This window comes from Eptesicus fuscus, chromosome 7 (genome assembly GCF_027574615.1).
Source record: "Eptesicus fuscus isolate TK198812 chromosome 7, DD_ASM_mEF_20220401, whole genome shotgun sequence".
Classification (NCBI taxonomy): Eukaryota; Metazoa; Chordata; class Mammalia; order Chiroptera; family Vespertilionidae; genus Eptesicus; species Eptesicus fuscus.
The window spans coordinates 98,066,541-98,086,032 of record NC_072479.1 but is presented as its reverse complement, the minus strand read 5'-3'; the positions used below and the strand labels follow the sequence as shown (position 1 = coordinate 98,086,032).

At 54.4% G+C, this 19,492-nt stretch overlaps 1 protein-coding gene across 3 annotated transcripts in view; it reads left to right on the top strand.

The window, feature by feature from the left end:
• LARGE1 (LARGE xylosyl- and glucuronyltransferase 1) overlaps positions 1–19,492 on the top strand; it is a 437,563-nt gene that overhangs the window by 401,318 nt on the left and 16,753 nt on the right. For all 3 annotated transcript variants that reach the window (XM_008144698.3, XM_054719464.1, XM_054719463.1), the window contains 2 exons: positions 2,147–2,302; positions 16,185–16,348. In XM_008144698.3, the coding sequence (XP_008142920.2) occupies positions 2,147–2,302; positions 16,185–16,348 (320 nt within the window). The remainder of the gene's footprint in view (positions 1–2,146; positions 2,303–16,184; positions 16,349–19,492) is intronic.

Below are 19,492 nucleotides of genomic sequence, written 5' to 3'. Positions count from 1 at the left end.
CGGGAAGACTGATCCCCACGTGGCCCATGGGGAAACTGGGGTCCCAAGAAATGAAACCAGTTGTCCCAGGACGCGCACAGCTGGGAGCATAGCTGGGATTCGGACCTGGGCTGCTCTGACGTCCCCGCTTCTTGCTCTGCTGTTGCACCGTTGCTGGGACAGGAGGGCGGGGGTGTGGTTTGGGTGCTGTTCTTCCCTGTCCCATGAGAGAGAGACCTGGGCTTGCACCCCAGTGTTTATCCATGGGAACCCGAGAGAGACGGGGTGAGACGGGCCTCAGACCTCCCTTTAGGCGGCAGCCCGGGCCCTGTGGAGGCCACTGTGGCTGAAGGATAGTGAGAAGCCACGGAGCTCCGGAGGCCAGTGCCCGCCCTCAGGGTCACCGCCGTGGGAGGAGAGAGCGAGGACATGGGGTCGTAGAGAGGGAAAGGTGGGGGTTATTTTATTTCCTCCGTAATGTGACCAAGCGTGCAAAGGGGAGGTTTTCACGCCTGTTCTTTGTGGCATAGAGCAGTGGTCGGCAAACTCATTAGTCAACAGAGCCAAATATCAACAGCACAACGATTGAAATTTCTTTTGAGAGCCGAAAACCAACTTCTGCGCATGGGCCACGAAGTTTCAATCGCACTGTACGTGCACGCCCGCACGTGGTATTTTGTGGAAGAGCCACACTCAAGGGGCCAAAGAGCCGAAGTTTGCCGACCACTGGCCTAGAGGAAAGAACACGGGCCCTAGAGTCAGGCTTATTCAAACTGAGATTGGAATCCCAGCACACACCAGCTTGGTGGTCCTGGCCAAGTTTATTCTTTAAATCGCATTCCTATTCTGGTCATCGCAAGGATTTTTAAAAGACAAAGAGTGTAAAACTGGTGGTGAGGTGCTCTATCCTAGATGTGCTCCCCAGCGGAGGGGTGAGCAGTGCCCCTCCAAGTGCCACCCCCTCCGCCCCAGGCCCTGTCTCCCCAGGAAACTCCCACTCGTCCTTCAGGCCCCAGCCCCGGCATCCCCCTCTATGACGCTGCTCTGAGCAGAATTCAGCTGCCACTTGCCCCTGACCCTCCCTCCATGATTACAGCCTGTTACCTTCTGGGGACCCGTCCCCCCAGCCGGCCTTGAGCGAGCTGCAGGTGGCACTGCCAACAGGGAAGGGCCTCTGCTCATCTTCCAACCCGGCCGGGCCACTGTGGGCACTTCACCGTCAGATCCGGCATGTCCTGGTGCTCGCCTGTGCCAGGCACGACTTCATTCACATAGCAGTGGTTTTCCCAGCACTCTATGGGGCAGTGTACCCCTCCGTCCCGGCTGGAGGTGGAAACCACACCAATTATTGGAATAGGGAATTGGACCTTTAAAAATGATAACTAGATGCAGGGTGTTTGCTTAGTAACTAGAAGAGCAAAAATAGGAACAGTTACAGCAAAAAACAGTTACAGCAAAATGCAGGAAGAGTTACCATCCGCAGGAGGAATAGAGGTGGCAATTATTGGAATATTGTCACCTGGGGCTGGACCCCAGCCCTGGGGTGGAGTCAGCAGCCAATGCCAGAGGCAGCGACAGGCGGAGACGGGAGGAGGGGGCGGCTGGTTCTGGGTGTTGGAAAAACTGCAAACATGGATTTCGCTGCTGCGGAAGGAAGGAAGCGCCGCTGCTGGTGTGAAGAAAGGGGGTGGCGTGTCGCTCACAGGAACAGGGAGCCCCAGGAAGGAGCGAGTTCCTTCCTTCTCCTCCTGCCTCAGTCTCCCTCCCTTAGCCCCTGTTGGCAGCGCCTAACAGAGCAGCTGGCAAAGCAGTGACAGGGTTTGCAGGGTCCCAGCTCCGTCATTCCAGAGCAGGCTGGGGCCGAGAGGTGGAATCGTATGCACTGGCACATGCAGGAGCTGTTGCTATTCCCATTTCACAGGTGGGGAAACTGAGGCACAGAGAGATGAAGTAACTTGCCCAAGATTAAATGAGTCCCTAGAGCAGAGCCAGGATTTGAACCCAGCAATCTGGCCTCAACCACTCTACCATAAACATTTAATGAATGAATGAATGAGTGAATGGATGAATGAATGGGCAAGCCCAGAAATAATGCATCCCCAGTGCCCCTCGGTGGCTCCTGCAAGCACGAGGTCCCCCGGCCTGACTGCCTCCTCGCACCTGCCAGGTCATCCACTGGAACTCCCCCAAGAAGCTCCGGGTGAAGAACAAGCACGTGGAGTTCTTCCGCAACCTCTACCTGACCTTCCTGGAGTACGACGGCAACCTCCTGCGGCGGGAGCTGTTCGGCTGCCCCAGTGAAGCCGATGTCAACAGTGAGAACGTAAGTGGCTCCCGGGGTCGGCGGCGGCGTGGGGCGGCTTCTCCGCTGGTCTGCGAGGACCTCGGGCGCGCCGGGCTGTGCGCCAGGCTCAGGGCTCGCCCGAGAGGAACGAGATGCCATCACTGCCCTGCGGGTTCCCTGTCTGGTAGGGGAGACGGGCAGGTAGGCAGATCACGTCCATGCTCGTTACCATGGATGCAGAGGGGGTACGCTTGGTCCAGACGAGGCCAAATCAGAAGGGAGCTTCCAAGCAGAGGAGTCGGAATGGGCTAAGACACTGTGGAAACAGTAGGCAGAGGCTTTCTCCACAGCCAGGAGTCGGTGTGTGGCACCAGAGATCTTCACCAGTCACTGGCTCCTTCAGGGGTTAGCACGGGTGAAGGAAGTGTTAGGTGAGTGGTCACAGGCATAGCTGACACCTATATTTTCTTATTCATCGTTTATAATTATTTTCATGTTCTGTCTCATATGGTGCTCATAGACACCCCTTTTCCCCTCCCCCCCAATTAGAGCTAAAGAAATGTAGGCACAGAGAGGTTAAGCAGGTTGTTCATGGTCACACAGCAAGCAAGGAGCAAAGGTGAGACTGATTTGAAGTTCTGAGGAACAGGATGTGGGGAAGCAGCTCCTATAGAGGAAAAAGCAGAGAACGTAGGGCCAGGCTGACCTGGTTTGGGCCTTTTTTTTTTTTAATTGTTTAAAGTATTACATATGGCTCCTTTTTCCCCGATTGACACACTCCCCCCGGCCACTTCCACACCCCAGGACAAGCCCTCACTGCCCAAGTGTCTGTGTCCATTGGTTATGCTAATATGCATGCATGCAAGTCGTTTGGTTGATCTGGCCCCTGTTGACAGCACCTAACAGAGCAGCTGGCATGGCAGAGTCCCTGCTTCAGCATTCCCCTCCCCCCACTCTGTCCTCCTCTGCCTTCCCTCTGAGGTTGGACGGTCTGTTCAGTGGTACCTTGTCTCTGGATCTATTTTCATTCATCAGTTTATGTTGTTCATTATAACCCACATATGAGTGAGATCATGTGATATTTATCTTTCTCTGCCTGGCTTATTTTGCTTAGCATAATGCTCTCCAGTTCTATCCATGCTGTTGCAAATGGTAAAAGTTCCTTCTTTTTTATAGCAATGTAGTATTCCCATTGTGTAGATGTACCACAGTTTTTTAATCCACTCATCTGCTGATGGGCACTTAAGCTGTTTCCAAATCTTAGCTGCTATGAACATAGGGGTGCATATATCCTTTCTGATTGGTGTTTCTGGTTTCTTGGGATATAGTCCTAGAAATGGGATCGCAGGGTGAAATGCGAGTTCCATTTTTAACTTTTTGAGGAAACTCCATACTGTCTTCCACAGTAGCTGCACCAGTCTGCATTCCCACCAGCAGTGTATGAGGGTTCCGTTTTCTCCACATCCTCGCCAGCACTTGTCGTTTGTTGATTTGTCAATGACAGCCATTCTGACAGGTGTGAGATGGTACCTCATTGTTGTTTTGATTTGCATCTCTCAGATGATTAGTGATTTTGAGCACGTTTTCATATGTCTCTTGGCTTTCTGAATGTCCTCTTTTGCAAAGTGTCTATTTAGGTCCTTTGCCCATTTTTTGATTGAATTGTTTATCTTCCTTTTGTTAAGTTTTATGAGTTCCCTGTAAATGTTGGAGATTAAACCCTTATCTGAGATAGCATTGGCAAATATATTCTCCCATGCAGTGGGCTTTCTTGTTGTTTTGTTGATGGTTTCTTTCGCTGTGCAGAAGCTTTTTATTTTGATGTAGTCCCATTTGTTTATTTTCTCTTAGTTTCCATTGCCCTAGGAGCTGTATTGGTAAAGATATTGCTACGACATATGTCTGCTATTTTGCTGCCTATGGATTCCTCTAACATTTTTATGGTTTCCTGTCTTACATTTAAGTCCTTTATCCATTTTGAGTCTATTTTTGTGTATGGTATAAGTTGGTGGTCTAGTTTCATTTTTTTGCATGTATCTGACTAATTTTCCCAGCACCATTTATTGAAGAGACTGTCTTGACTCCATTGTATGCTGTTGCCTCCTTTGTCAAATATTAATTGAGCATAATGGCTTGGGTCTATTTCTGTGTTCCCTGTTCTGCTCCATTGGTCTGTATGTCTGTCCTTGTGCCAGTACCAGGCAGTGTTGAGAACAGTGGCTTTGAAGTATAGCTTGATATCTGGTATTGTGATTCCTCCAGCTTTGTTCTTCTTTCTCAGGATTGCTGCAGCTATTCAGGGTCTTTTTTTATTCCAGATGAATTTTTGGAGAGTTCTAGGTCTGTGAAGTATGCCATTGGTATTTTAATGGGGAGTGCATTGAATCTATAGATTGCTTTGGGTAGTGTGGACATTTTAATGATGTTGATTCTACCAATCCATGAACATGGTATGTTTTTGCTAGGTTTGGCCTTTTGGGTTTTCCTTCAGTTCCCTACTCAAGTCAGTATTTGTCATTCTCATCAACATTTGAGTGCCCATTCAGCACTGTACTCCAAACGCTAAATAAAAATGTTCTCCTGCCTCTTTTTTTTTTCCCCCTTCACGGAAGAGGCTCAAATAAAAAGCCTTGCAGCATGAAGCCATCGGTTAATCATGGCATCACGGGTGCCCCTGTCGGTCAGTGTCATAGGAAGCGGGATTTTCTTTATAAATGACTCACTACCTTTTCCTACCATCAGCCTCCCCTGGGGTCACGGGGTCGGAGGAGTGCGGGGAGAGTCCCCTGCGGTCCTCAATAGACACGTGTGAATGCCGCCATCTGCCAGGCACCAGGCAGGGCCCTGGGTTGAAATTAGAGGCCTGCCCAGTCCTGGTACATGTATCAATTGTTAGAGACACCTAGAGCATCGTCTCCCAGACACAGGGAGGACCCGGAACCAGCGAGCGGTCCCCCCAGCACTCTGGCCCTCGGCGCTGCGGGAGCCACACTCGCCACCTTTGCGGTTCCTTCTGCATCCGTCCCAGGCTCACTCCACCCACCCGGGGCCTCTGTGCTGGCTGTCCCACTGCCCGGACCACCCTGCCCCTCGGTGTATGAGCATCTCTGATGGGGCATCTTCAGAAACGACCCCTGACCCTCCTCAGCTCCAGACCCCATGGCCACACTGTGGTGTGCCCTGTTTCCTTTCCATCCGAGTATATGCACCGTCCGCCAGTATTGGCTTCATGTGCTTGTTTTCTAGTTTTTTCCCAAATCTAAGACCAGAATAGGAGGCCGTAAGATGGAAGACGTTGCCTGTTCTGCTCACCTGTATGGTGCCCTCCCCCCACGGGAAGCAGCATGTAGTCACCACTCAGTAAACACTTGTTGGATGAATCAAGTCCATACGGGGGAAGCATGACGCACCAGGTAAAGGCAGAGCAGACGGAGTGGCGAGTTCAGGGAGAACATGCTGGGTGTTGGTGCGAGGGCGTGGCACGTGCGAGAGGGGCAAAGGACGAAGCTGACAGAGGGCCTTGGCTGGGCTCAGCCGTGTGGACTCCACCGAACGGCTTCCATCTTGGTCAGATTCCAGTTGAGAAAAACCACTCCGTGTGGAGAATAGAGTGGAAGGCCAGGACTGGAGGCGGGAGGCCACTTAGACACTGTTGCCGCATCCCAGGCAAAACGATGACAGTGGGGCTGAGACCGAGGCCGGCAGCGTGGGGACGGAGAGCACAGACGGATGGCTTTGTGGGCACTAAGGACAGGGGAGCAGGGGCGTCTGGCACGTGTGAATCAAGACAGCAGGTCCCTGCGTCCTGCTGCAGCCAGGCTCCTCCGCCAGCGGCCCTCGGGGGCAGGGCTGGGCAAGGAGAGGGTCTGCAGCATCGCACCCTGGACGCGCATCTGGACGGCGCCCACCTCCCGGTCCTTAGCAGCATGTCAAGTGTTCCGTGTAAACACAACCAGAGGGAAAGGGCACGATCTTGGATCCGGCCCAAAGCGGATGCTCCCAGCTCCGGGGAAGGAGGTCGTTAGCGCCCTGACAAGTGCGCAGATGGCGGTAGTCTCAGTGAATGAAGTCCGGAACCTCTTCCTGGGCCTGCGGATCGCAGATGAGAAAGGGCTCCAGTGGCATTGTCTCAAGGCTCCTTCAGCCGCTCGACATAGAGTCATTCAAACAATCCCAGCCTCGGGGCTAGGGATGCAGAGGGAGCATCGCAGATCAAGCCCGGCTCTCCCGGTGCGGGTCTAAGTGAGGGATGCAGACAAGCGGGGGTTGTTATCCAGTGCAATGAGTGACCGGGTGGCGGTGGTGCTTTGAGAGCACATGAGAAGGGCTTTGCATGCAGTAGGAGAGAGGGTGCATCAGGGAGGACTTCCTGGAGGAGGTGAGATTTGAGGGATGACTAAGGAGGTATAGAAAGTGGACTCAGTGGGAGACGGGGGGCAGCACAGCGGAGAGGCCAGAGGTGTACAGGAGCACGGCACATTCAGGTCCGAATGAAGGCAACGTGAGAACATCAAGGGCTGCCCGACTTTGGTTTTTGCATTATTGTCATTTCCTCGAAAGGGAGGTGGCGATGGTGATAAGACTGTGAGCGTGCTAGTCATCCCAGATCCTGCGTTTAATAGTCACATGACCTCAGAATGCTCTGGGCCTCAGGTTTACCACCTGAAGAATGGGCACAGGGGTGCCTTTGTCGTCGTGTTTCACGGATAATCTATGTTACATCACCAAGAAAGAAGGACTCGGCACCAGGAACACCATGCTCACTGTTGTTGTTTTTTTACAAACCACAGTGCCCAACCATCGGATGACGCTCTGTCGTTCCTCAGATGGATTCAGGTTGCATTAACCTCTCTCTGAGGAGGGCCTGGCAGGGAGCGGAACCTGCAGGGTCGCTTAGAACCTGCCTCTACAGCATCTGAGGGCTGTCACGTCTGCTCGGGGTCAGACGGTCCCAGGAAGGTTCCCTGCCAACGAGGGGCCTGCGGTAGGAAGGAGGGGCCATTTGGAGGCCTCGCTGCCAAAAGAACGAGTAATTTCAGGAAGTCGGGGGCTTCGTCTCTTCCGTGTGGAGCTCAGAGTGTCCGTGTGACGGGGAAGAGATCAGGCCCCAACAGTGTTTGGAACGACAGTCGCCGACGGGGCATGGCCACTCCCGTCCACCCTGGCGCACCCACCGTCCCCCCTCTGGAACCAGTCAGTTCATCTGTGTGATGCAATGAGCATCCGGCAGGCGGTAGTTGTGCTTATTTGCCCGAAATGGCCACGGAGGCTCGAATTCTATGCCTTACCTTTCTCTCCCTCCCCCTCAGCAGCCCAGCATTTCCAAGAAAGCCCAGGACTCCACAGCACACAGTTGAATAGTCACGGATACTCTGCACCCCCTCATCCAGGCAAAAATCCCTCGACAGCATCCCTAACAGGCGTGCATCTGGCTTCCGCTGGAATCCTCCCAAAGACGGGGAGCTCACCACCTCCAACAGCTGCCTCCCCTGCTGGAGGCTCCCGGTGCCACACCCGCCTTCCCCGTGTTGTGCTAACACCTTCCCTTCCATAGGGCGTTCAGTACTCTGAGCCTGTGCCCTGGGGCAAATAAGGACGCCCCTGTGGCCCCCGAGAGCCTGGCAGACAGCGTCGCATGTTTCCAAACAGCAAGTCTCCCTAAGCCCCGTATTTATAGAGCGAAGCCTTCTCATCGGGAACGCCTGCCCCACCTACGGGGATGCTCCAGCTAAAAGGAAGCTCGCCCTTTTAAAAGCAGAGCCTTAACATATATAGGTTGGAACCACTTTGGGTGGGAATCTTGCTAAAGTACATGGCCTTCCTTTGGCCACCAAATTATACAGAACTCCATTCACAATGGCCCACGCCGGTGGCGCTGAGCAGGCTGAGGGGGCGGGAGTCGGCCAGAGGGAGGAAGACGCTGCTTATCCTGGCAGGAAGTGGCCTCGCACTGCGTGCTGCTGGTTCTGCACATTCCTTCCTGACAGCTGTCATTTTCCCTCCGTCAGCCCGGAGCAGCCTTCTGCGAGCCCTTCCCCGTCCCCGCCCCTCCCTCACCCGGCAGCCAAGAAAAGAGAATCCAGGGGTATTGAAGTCAGAAAGGCCAATGGGAAAGAATTAGCCACTGTTGCATTCAAAGTTAAATGATCAAACAGCAAATATCCAAAAAGTGCAACAAGCAAAAGAGAGAGAGAGAGAGAGAGAGAACAAACAACAGAAGATTGGGCCCAGTGAGGGCCTGCATTTATATGGAACTGTAAGTCGATAGGCAGTGAATGCAGACTTCCAGCTCCCACATCCCGTGTCCGCAGCAGACGGCACTAATGAATGGCCCCACGCGTTCTCTCTGGGCTCTGGGCTCTGTCCACACCCCAGGGTCCTAGCCAAGCAGCACTCCGGGGACCCAGTGCCAGTCTCCAAACAGTAACACGGGGAAGCGGGAGCCTGTGGGCAGCCCTGCCCCCCGGCGTGAGCCCCTCTGGTCCCCTGTGCCCGGCCCAGACCTTTCTCGGCATCCGCTGGCCTTTGACAATGGAGATTTCCTGCAGAGCCAGAGAAAGGGAAACGCAACTCCGTCTCCGCCACCTTCCGGGGAGTTGGGCATCAGTCACACTTGACAGAGGAGGAAACCAACGCTCCTTGGAGAGGAGTTACTTGCCCAGAGTCACGCATCTCCTCCGTGGTGGGGCCACGACTCGAAACCAGGCCACCTAACTCGAAGCAGCAAACCAGGGCCCCGCTTCGTAAGTGGGTGTCGCCCCACGTTTACAACGAACATAATAACTGCAACTCATCCGCCATTCTCCTCACGCTGACTCTCACGAGTTGCTGGTGTCTCCCTTTTATGGAGGAGGACGTGGGAGCACGGAGAACTGAAATCGTGGAACGGGTTGGTGGTGGTCCCGGGACTGGTTTTAACCTTGACCCACAGACGCGTGGGCCTTTCTATAAGTAAACAAAACACTCCCCGACCTAAAATTGCTGTTCCCGCCCCTCCCCCAGCGCTCCCTGGCCCCCGGAACTTCCTTATTGTTCTCCGCGGCACTCACCACCTATCGGTGTATCATATTCCTGGCGAATTTGTTTTGTGGGCCACATCTGCACCCACGTGAATGAAAGCTCTGTGACTCCGTGGACCTTTATCCGCTTTTATTCATCAGTGTGTTTTCATGCCTCCGAAAGCCTGCCTGGCACCTGGTGTGTGCTCAGCAGATCTTGTTCAACAAATGAACTCTCACAGGTCCTTTTCTGGAAGCATCTGTGGTGCACGAGGAAGTCCCCTTCACTCACAATCAGAATACCCAGCCCCGGGGCCAGATCTGTGGCACTGGGCATCACTTTCACCTTCTACAAGCCTCCGTTTCTTCGTCTGTAAAATGGTCACAAATAAACGCAGGCCAGGCGGTTGGAGGGTTGAAGGGGTTAAGGTATGCAAAGTGCTGCCGGCCATGGGGGGCGGGGGGGGGGGGGGTGGCCAGGAAGCTTGTCCCAGACCCGCCCTTCCACCTGCTCTGAGGTCCCTGCTCATCTCTGAGAAAAGGGCTCTGACTCACCTCCCTCAGCCGCCAGGGTGCCGGGCTACCTGTGGGGGCCCCGTTCCCCCACACCAAGCCCACTAAGGAGAAAAGACAACGGCATCACCATGGCTCAATTAGGAGTTAAAAATAAGACACATACAAACAGATTCCATAAACACTTCCCGGCACCACCGTGCGGGCCGTGCCAGTAAACAGATGGCTCTGTGGAAACAGCTGTATCCCAGAGAAACCCCAGGGAAAAACCAGAATGCATTATCGCTCTCACATGTGAGCTGCGTGGCGCCAGCTCTTTCATCACGCCGTGGGCATCAGAGCCCGGTGGGCAGCGCCCAGAGCCCCACCACAGCTGCTGCCCGAGGCCGGCCGCCAGTGACCTCCCGGGCTTGTTAATTCCAGAGCCTGAAGGACCCCAGCATTTGCAGGGAGGCTTCGGGGTGGGGTGCAGGAGGAGCTGTGGGGTCAAGCTTCTCAGTGGATATGCCTGCGCCCCCTGCACGCCATCGTGGCCTGTCTGCTTTGTTCTGTCCAGCTCCAGCATGCACTCCTCTGTCTTCCACACCCTTAGGCTCCAGTTGTCATAGTCCTAGCGTGCAGGGCGCCCTCCTGGGCTTTTCCTGCAGCCACCTGCCCTCCCTCCCTTTGGCCGGGTCTCCCTCCTCTTACCAGCTCCTTATGCAGAATGCAGGGGGCCAGCTCTGGAGCCAGACTGACCCGCATAAAATCTTAGGAACAGTAACTGTGGGATTTCGGGCCATTTACTTAAACTCTCTCTGCCTTGGTTTTCCCCATCTGCAAAATGGGAATCATAGTCTACCCGATAGGCTTAATGAGGACTCAAGAAGCTAAGTCAGGAGCTAGATCAGTGACACATAACACATGCCCCCTCCCCACTCCCAAATTAAGTTTTATTTGTGTTATAAACACCCAGTATTATAATTACCAACTTGCTTATACGTTCCCCCACCCAGACTGTATGAACAACGTAAGTACAGAAACTGGGGTTCCGTCCGCATTCTTAGCACAGGGCTTGGCATAAAGTAAGGGCCTATGATTGTGTGTGAGGTACAAATTAATACTGATACTTGGGACCGGGATGGAGACCAGGCCTTGTCCTTCTTTATTTCCTCAGAGCCTAGGTCAGAGCTGGGCAGAATCTCTCTGAGCCTTGGCTGAACAGACCTGAACCCGTGTCTCTCCTCTGCACAAAAGCATAAATCTGGCCCCTGGTAAAAAATGTTTGGGTTCCTGGAACTTGGTTGATTAATGCACACAGCAGGCAATCGGCGAGCCTGTAATCTTTCTCTACCTGCATGGCTCCGGAAAACGTACCCGCTTCGTGGAAACCACGGGAGAGAGCCTGAAGCAGGCTTCAGAGGATGAGAGTTAGAGCCCCAGCCTCTCTGAGCAAACCCCTGGTGCCCCGGCTTCCTTCTCCGCCAGCGGAGGGCACCAGGGCAGCCTGCCTGCCTCCTGCAGATACAGGGAAGAGCAGATGACGTCACAGCTGTCCAGGCCCCTGAAAAGGGAAAATCGGCGGAACTTATAAAACAGCATTATTGAGGGTTGTTTTGCCCACCAGATGGTTCCAGCCATCGCTGTCAGGCATCCGAAGGAGAGGTGTCAACAAGAAATGGGTGGCTTCGGGAGGGACTCCTTCCTCGGTCCATTGTGTTCTGCCCCCATCACTTACTGTCTGGAAGAGTTCGACTGGGAGTGTTAGTTAAGGTGACATGAACAATTCTAAAATGGGCTCAGCAGGCGAGAAATCTTTGACTCACAGAAAGTCCACCTCCTGGGTGTTCCTGGTGGGCAGGTGGTTTTTCTCCAGGATCCCAGGCTCCTTCCATCTTGTGGCTCTGACTTCCACGGAGCCTTGGACGTTCTTGCTCTGGCTGACAGCGAGGACTGTGCGTGAGACGGCCTTGAATGTGGTGCCTGTGGCAGCCAGGATCGGCCCACATCCTACTGACCAGAGCTTGGCCCAGAACTGCAGGCAGGTCAGAAACACAGCCTGGCTGCGCCCCCAGGAAGAGAGGAGACTGTGGATACTGGTGAGCATGGCAGGGCCCTGCCTCTGCGGGGGAGACATGCATTCATTCCTCCCCAGTCATAGAACCATCTAGCTCGCGTTCAAACTAGAAAAGCCCTGGAGATTACCAAGGCGCGGTAGTGACTTGATTACGTACAAGAACTCGGAGGACATACACCTGGAGGACATATCTCAGCCACTCCGTTCACCCATCGTATGACCTTGAACAAGTGGCTAAACCTTTCAGGTGATGGATGTCTTCATATATAAGGCAGGACTGACAGTGGTCCCTCATGCATAGAGGCTGTGTGAGTGTTAAATGAGATCGTGCCTGCAAAGTTGTCAGTTGTCAGCACGGTACCTGACCTGGTGAGCGCATGACCTATAAGAGTTATTTCATGAAGCTCAAACTCCTCGTCTCGCTAGGAAGTGGGGAAACGACTCACTCAAGGTCGCATAGCCAATGAGTGTCAGAGGGATCGGTCTCAGTTTCCGGTTATCCCCATAATCTCTCCCTGTGGTTTTTCCGACTTTGAACAGAAGTCCTTTTGGCCAGAGCCCAGGACACACTTCCAACTCCTCTGAACCCTCAGCCGGGAGCCCTGGCGGCTCAGAGGTCAGTCTAGGCCACTGTCCTTCAGGATGGGAAGGAATAAAGGCAAACTGCTTCAAGGGCGTTTTCCCTGGAGCCCAGATCTCCTTTTTGCCTCAGCTGGCTGCTCAGAGAAGCAATTTAGCAAATGCGTTTTATCTCGGAGAATCTGTCTTTTGTTTCTGTGACTGGCTTGTCAGGAGCCCCTGCCTCCCGCTCCCTCCGCTCCCTCCGTGGAGCAGCTGAGTGGGGTGTGGAGTGTGGAAGCATTCAGGTCCTGCTAATGAAAGCCCGCCCTCCGGCTCAGCATCTCCCTGGAGAAATGGCTAGAAGAACCCTGGGTGAAAAGGAGGCCGTTTTTAAGCGTCTTCGTCTTCCCCTCGGATAACATCAGCCATGCAGTCAGCAGTAAGCAGTCCTAGATTAGAATTTGAAAAGGTACATAATGGAATCACGATCACGTTGCTTAAGGTCTGTGTAGCACTCTACGGTTTGCAAAGCACTTCTACATGCGTTTGCTCATTTGAGAAAATTGCAGGGAATTAGTTAAATACTGGAAAGTAGAAAGAGGCCAGTAAAGTTCACCTGCGAATCCACCCCTGAGGGAAAGCTTTGTTAACACTGTGATGGATCCCTTTGGTCTGTTTTCTGTGTGTGTGTGTGTGTGTGTGTATGTGTGTGTGTGTGTTGCGGTTGTTTGTGTTTTTGCCGTATGGGAACATCCCGCACGTGCATTTTTATGGCCTGCTTTGTTCCCCGAGCATTGAATCTTCCACCAGCTCATTTGGCCCTCGCGTCCATCCCCCAGACACAAGTCATCCTGTTGTGAAAACGTCCCTGGTTTGCGAAGACTGGATTCTCGAGCCAGACTGCCTCCTCTGGCTGTGTCACTGGCCGATGACCGAAACCTTCTGAGCCCGTTTGCTCCTGCTGTAACACAGAGATGTGTGCCGAAGGGGCCCACTAATAAAGCCATGCCCCTGGACACACTTGGCACTGCACCTGGCGCACAGTAGGTGCTTAGTCCATATTAGCTAAGCAGAGCTGCCATTCGCCGTGTTGATAATAAGTACAGTAAAGCTCAGGGGAGGCGTCTGGGGGGTCCAGAGTTCTGGGGGGTCCAGAGTCCTGGAGAGTCTGACATTGTAGGTCTGACTACACGCCTGCTGTGCTTCCCACAGACCCCGTGTGGTTGGTAGACAGGAGTATCGCCTAGGCCCTACCCTTTAAGCATGGGGGTGGCCACAGGGGACCTGGGGCTATAGATGCCACCGAACCACATTATTGATCCTGTGAAGTTCATAGATGGGGCTACCTAGCCCCTAGGATTATCGATAGACCTCCCCCACCCCAGGGCAGGCCGTACTTTAGGTTCCGGGAGCACTTCCACTGGCCACTGTTTCTTTTATTAACATGAGGCGGCTGAGGGTGTCCGGGACAGGCTTTATTGAGCACATGAGGCGCCTAGAGGTCCTAGGCTCAGGGATTCAGCGGTGAATGGGGCGGCCCCTGCCTTTAGGAGTCCGCTGTCTGGGTGCCCTGTTCCTCGGCATGTCGTGCCCACTGACTCGGGTGTGTGGCGGTGTGCGCACAGAGGGGAGGAGAACGCCCATACACACATGCGTTCCTCGTGTCCTGGCCCCTCATTTTCTTTCTCGTGTGGTGATCGTCTTCTTTTGATCTTCATCAAGAAAATTGTCAGCGAGGATGAGGGTCTTGCCCTGCAGCTCAGAACGGGTCCCTCGGCTCATGGGATCGTAGCTGGAGCAGGAATTCCCGTGTCCTGGTCTCACGCCGTTGGTAGAGCTGCAGGCTTCAGACAGGCAAGGGCATGGAATGGAGCTCGAAGAGCTAACGAGCATCCTGATTGCATCCTCCAAGCCATTGGAGAGTCTGATAGCTGAGAGTGTCATACGTCCCTGGACCTCAGTGATCCCCAGCACCATTGGAGGATGTATGGGCTCCCTTGGTGTTGGACATGGCCTTCTGGAGAATGCTATGCACACTGAGTGGGCTGGGGTCCGAGAGGCCACAATCCCTGCTACGGGGATGGGCTCACATACTGAAAAGCACCTCACAAAGTGCCAGTGACGCCCCTCCCCCCCTATCAGTTGTCTATTGCTCCGACCTGTAAAACCTTGGTGTGTATGGGAGATGGGAGGTGTTTACTGAGGCAGCTCTGCTGATCCGGGCTGGGCTCGCTCCCTCATCTGGGGCAGTTGGGGAGACTGTGGCTCACCCTTGGGCTGGCTGGCCCAGCACCTCCTCACGGCAGGGGTGGAGGTGCATAACCGTGGACTCCCCTTGAGGCCCCCCCCTCAGGACTGGGCAGCATGGCTTCCCCGCCATTCGATCATCCGCCAAAGCAAGTCACAAGTGCAGCCCAGATCCAGGTGTGAGGGAAGTGGTGCTCCTCAGAGTCACGTGACAGCGGGGAGGGTGGGAGGAGAGGAGAACTGCGCAGTGAGTGGAATCCTCCGCATAGCTCACGTCTTGAGAAATAATGCCAGCGCTTCATCCATCAAGCGATGATGGTCTCAACTGGCACTAGGCTTTATGGGAGCGAGTTAGCATATTTTCTTGTTGACGACTGCACTATTTATTGGTTTGGAGATTTTGTATTTCTTCTTGGAAAAGTGCTCCGTTACTTTCAGCCAGGTCAGTCCCTCTAGCCGGGTACATTGTAGCCCGTATTCAACTCCATGTCCTCATGTGATCGACAAGGCTGGTGCAACAGAAATAATGTAGGAACCAGCTGTGTTGACTTTCACCAAAATCATTAGTGTTTAAAAATCAATTTTCAAATACAGTGTGCATGTAACAAATCTGTGCATTCTAAGTGTACGGTGTGTCGTATCCTCACCAACCTGTACACGCGTGTAATCATGACACATACATTTCCATCTGCCGATGAGCCTCTGTCCTGCCTCTTCCCAGCCCGCTCACTCCGCGCCCACACCCACTGGCCCCACGCCGGTCACTGTCGGAGCTCTTTCACTCCCCCTCCCGCACTTCTTCACTACACACGGGCTCAGTGACACCTGCCTGGGAGGGTGAAGGTGGAGTTTGCAGGCGACGGGGGTATATCGGCATCTGAGCCAGCAGGTCTGGGCGTCCGTGGATCTGCATCTGCTGTGTCTGCGGCTGAGCCCTCCATCCCTTGGCGGGTCAGCTCGCTCTTTTCGCTCGTTGGGCAGGAAGGAGCAGCGTGGAGCTGGGCGGAGAAGGTCTACAGGCAGGTTCATGAGCGAGAGGTTCTGAGGGGGAAGAGAGGCTGGCGCTGAGGCTCGGGCTCAACCTGGATGACTTTGAAGGAAAGGGCTTCGGTTTGGTTTTGCTCTCCTGGTGCAAAGACTGGAGTCTGTGGCTCCAGGAGAGAAAGGCATCGGCTCACGCAAAGGCACTGCTCGCCCGGTTCCTCACTTTCTGTGACAGTTTCCCCCCCTGATGTTTGAAGATGTTGTGCTAGGTCATCCAGGGATAGGGTGTTTGTGGCTGGTTATCCATTCGTCCCTGATCACCACCATTCTCAGAGGCTGAGCCCAGAGAGGTCTCCCTTCTCAGAGGCTGAGCTGCCCTTCATGGTCCCAGTTTTGAAATCGGAGTGACTCTCACGGGGGAGTGGACACAGCGATCTTGTCCTGTGTTCGACCGTCAGCGATGTCCAGTGTGACAGACTCGGGGGAGGGCAGGGCCGAGGGGCGGGCTCCCGGCCCCCTTGGGCTTTCCTTCTCATCGCCACGCCCCTCTCCCGCCTCGCAGCTCCAGAAGCAGCTCTCGGAGCTGGATGAGGACGACCTGTGTTACGAGTTCCGGCGAGAGCGCTTCACCGTCCACCGGACCCACCTGTACTTCCTGCACTACGAGTATGAGCCCGCCGCGGACAACACGGACGTCACCCTGGTCGCGCAGCTCTCCATGGACAGGTAGGGCCCCCTCCGCACGGCCCCTCACCTGGTCACAGGGAGAAGGGAGGGATGGCCTTGGGAGCTGAGGCTACTGGGGCCTGGTATGGTAGGTCTTGCGTCCCACCCCCTCTCAGCACGGAAAGCCAAGGGCTCTTGTCTTTCGATGACCGTGGTGGTTTTGAGGAAGGAGGGAAGGGAGACACGTAGACTGGACCCACAGTCACCACTGGGAAGCAGCTGCTGTTTTGTCTCCTTCTACATGGATCGATCCACTGAGCCTTTAACAGGCAGGACCAACGTGGCTCCCGCTCTTAGTGACCCACAGTCTGATGCCCTGGTTCTCGGCCTTGGCGGGGACAGTCTGCATCAACTGGGGAGCTTTTAAGACAAATTCATGTCCAGGCTCCATGCAGGCCAGTGAAGTAGGACTCTGTGGGGTGGAGACCTGGCACTGTTCTAAGTTTGCCACGTGCAGCCAGAGTCGAGAACAGGGGGCTAGTGCGTAAACAACAATGAACAGCTCCGTGAAGTTGTGGTAAGTGCTTTGAAGGACCCGGGAGAGAGGATAACAGTGTCAGGTGAGGGGCCCTCTGCAGGTGGTATGGTCAGGGGGAGCCTTCCTAAGGGGGGGCATTTCTGCAGAGACCTGGAGGGTGAGAAAAGGAGGCGGGCGTAGGAGTTGCTGAGAATGCGTTTTCAAGGTGGATGGAACAGCAGGTGCGAGAGCCCCGTGGTGGGAAGGGCCTTGCATATTCAACAGCCTGATAGAGAATGAGTGCAGCTGCCGCGAGCAGGCCCCTGGGAGGTAAGGGCCTGAGAGGGAGGCGATAGAACATGGAAACTCACAAAATACTGGGACTTTATTCTAAATGTGTTGAGAAGTTGTTTAAGAATTGTGCACAAAGTTGTGTGATCTAACTTGAGTATTCTTGAGAACATCTCTCTGGCTGCCAGGAGGTGAGTGGTTGCAAGGCCCCGAGGCCACTCCCTCAGGGCCCCACTTTTCTCTACCTGGCTGTCCTGGGGGCCCCCTCCCACCACCGCTCACCAGCTTCCTCTTTGGTTTACTCATGGCCCATAGTGGCTGCCCTTGCCCCAGCTTCCTTCCTGTCATCCCTCCTCAGCTCCCACACTTAGGAAAGCAGGTTGGCTCATTCTGTCCCCGCGCCACCTCAGAGATGCCTGTCCCTCCTGTGGATGCGATTCCATGGGCCCTTCCCAGGAGCCACTGAGTTCATTCCCGAAAGGTGCTGAGAACAGCTCCTGGCACGCTTACGTGTTCGATAAATGTCAGCTGTTATTAGTCATGAGTGATGGAAGAACACGCAAACAAAGGAAAGAGCCAGCGCTCGGACGTGAAAGGTACCCAAAGTCATCCGAGGGTTCTGGGGAGTGGGCGGGCCTTGCATCTGAATGCATCTGGGAGGGATTCGTGCTGAGTGAGGCTGAAAGGTCCAGGAGGAAGCCGATTCCTTGCTTTCTGATTCCTACGGCACATAAGCAATGACTGCTCGCAGCACTAAACGGCTTCTTTGGCTCATGGTTCTGCAGCTCGTGGTTTCCTGGAGATTCACCAGCCTCCAGGACCCCGTGCACAAGCACAGAGAACTTGCCGACATTAGCAGGCAACAGGCAAAGACAACATGAGACAGAGGGGAACGTGAAAAGCACAGAGATTCTAGCGCCAGCCTTGACCGGCTGTGTGATCTCAAACACTCACCCAGAGGCCTTCCCTTCAGACCACACGCATCCCCCTGCGTGGACGACCCATGATTCCCCTAATGCGTCATGACAAGTACTGCCATCCTGAGACACCTCAGAGACCCCAGGAACCACGCCCTAAGGAGAGACACTGAGCAGGACACAAGCAAAAATTACCATGCAGTGCCACAGCCAATGAGGACGTAGAATTCTCCTTCCCCTCCATCCTGCACATCCGGGTATGATGCAGCAAGCTAGCTGGTGCCCGTTGGATTGATTTTTAATTTAGGAAGCATTTCGGGGGTGTCTGTAAACCTTCGAGTCAGAAGTAGGCCCTGCGTAATGCCACGGGGAACTGGGAGCTGCAGGCTCCGGCGCTGGCTCCCTCCAGCAGTCCCTTCAGGAAGAGTGAAGGCCCTATGGCGCTGGCAGGTCTGCTCTGAGGACCTCCCTCCCATCCTGGAGGCCGACAGGACTGCTGAGGACAGAGGGATCCCATCCTGACCACCGCAGCCTGGCCCAGGAGACACCTTCTCTTTCCTGTCCCTTTGACAATGTTGTTGAAGAACTGATGTTCTCTCTCCTCCTCTGATTTCGGCCTCTGGAGAGAGGCCTCTGGAGGAGAGAGAACATTAGCTGAGCTAACAGGTCCCGTCATTCAGAGCTGTGTGGCTCCGAAGGGCCTGGCCACACCGCATCACGCGGGAGCTTGTTGGAAATACAGATTCTGGGGGCCTGGGAATGTACTGTAAGAAGCCTCCTCCCATGTGGTCCTAAGCGGCTGACAGATGAAAAGCACCAGTTGGAGAGCACGAGGTAATTCTTTAGTAACAGCCAGAGTGAGCTGCTCCTGGGCGGGGCTTCCTCGCGTGGAAAACCCAGACACAAAGTCAAAAACCGAGCCAGTGGGCAAATCCACAGGAGAAGCTGGCCGGCCTCTTCACGCCCACGCGTGACTCTCACCTCCGCCTCCCTCCAGCAGCTCTTCTGTCCTCAGATTAGAAGTGACCCTGGCCCTTGACTCCCCACATTTCAAAGGACGTGCAGAGTCCTCCCTTTTGCAGAAGATGACACTGGGGTGCAGGTGGGGTCGTGCAAACCCCCAGATTTGCAGAGTGCAGCGGAGGCCGCATGCACCCATCGGAGATCAGGCCTCGTGGAGAATGTAATGCCTCCAATACCCGGCTCCGGCCAATTCGATTAGCAAGTGTCACAATGTATGAGAAACGGAGGACCTCTTACCCCGTGGATATCTTAATCCTCCAAAGAGCAAGCGGCAGCAAATCCCGCAGAATGAGAGAGGACGCTCGGAAAGCCATGGGCACAGGATAGGGGTGCCTGCTTTCTTTTGTTTAGAAGCATAGAAATGCAAATGCGTGGAATCTATTTCCTGGTAATTGTCCAACTGAAGTGGGCATTCTGACCGGGAGACCGCTGATTAGGTACCTCTTGCTGGGTAGG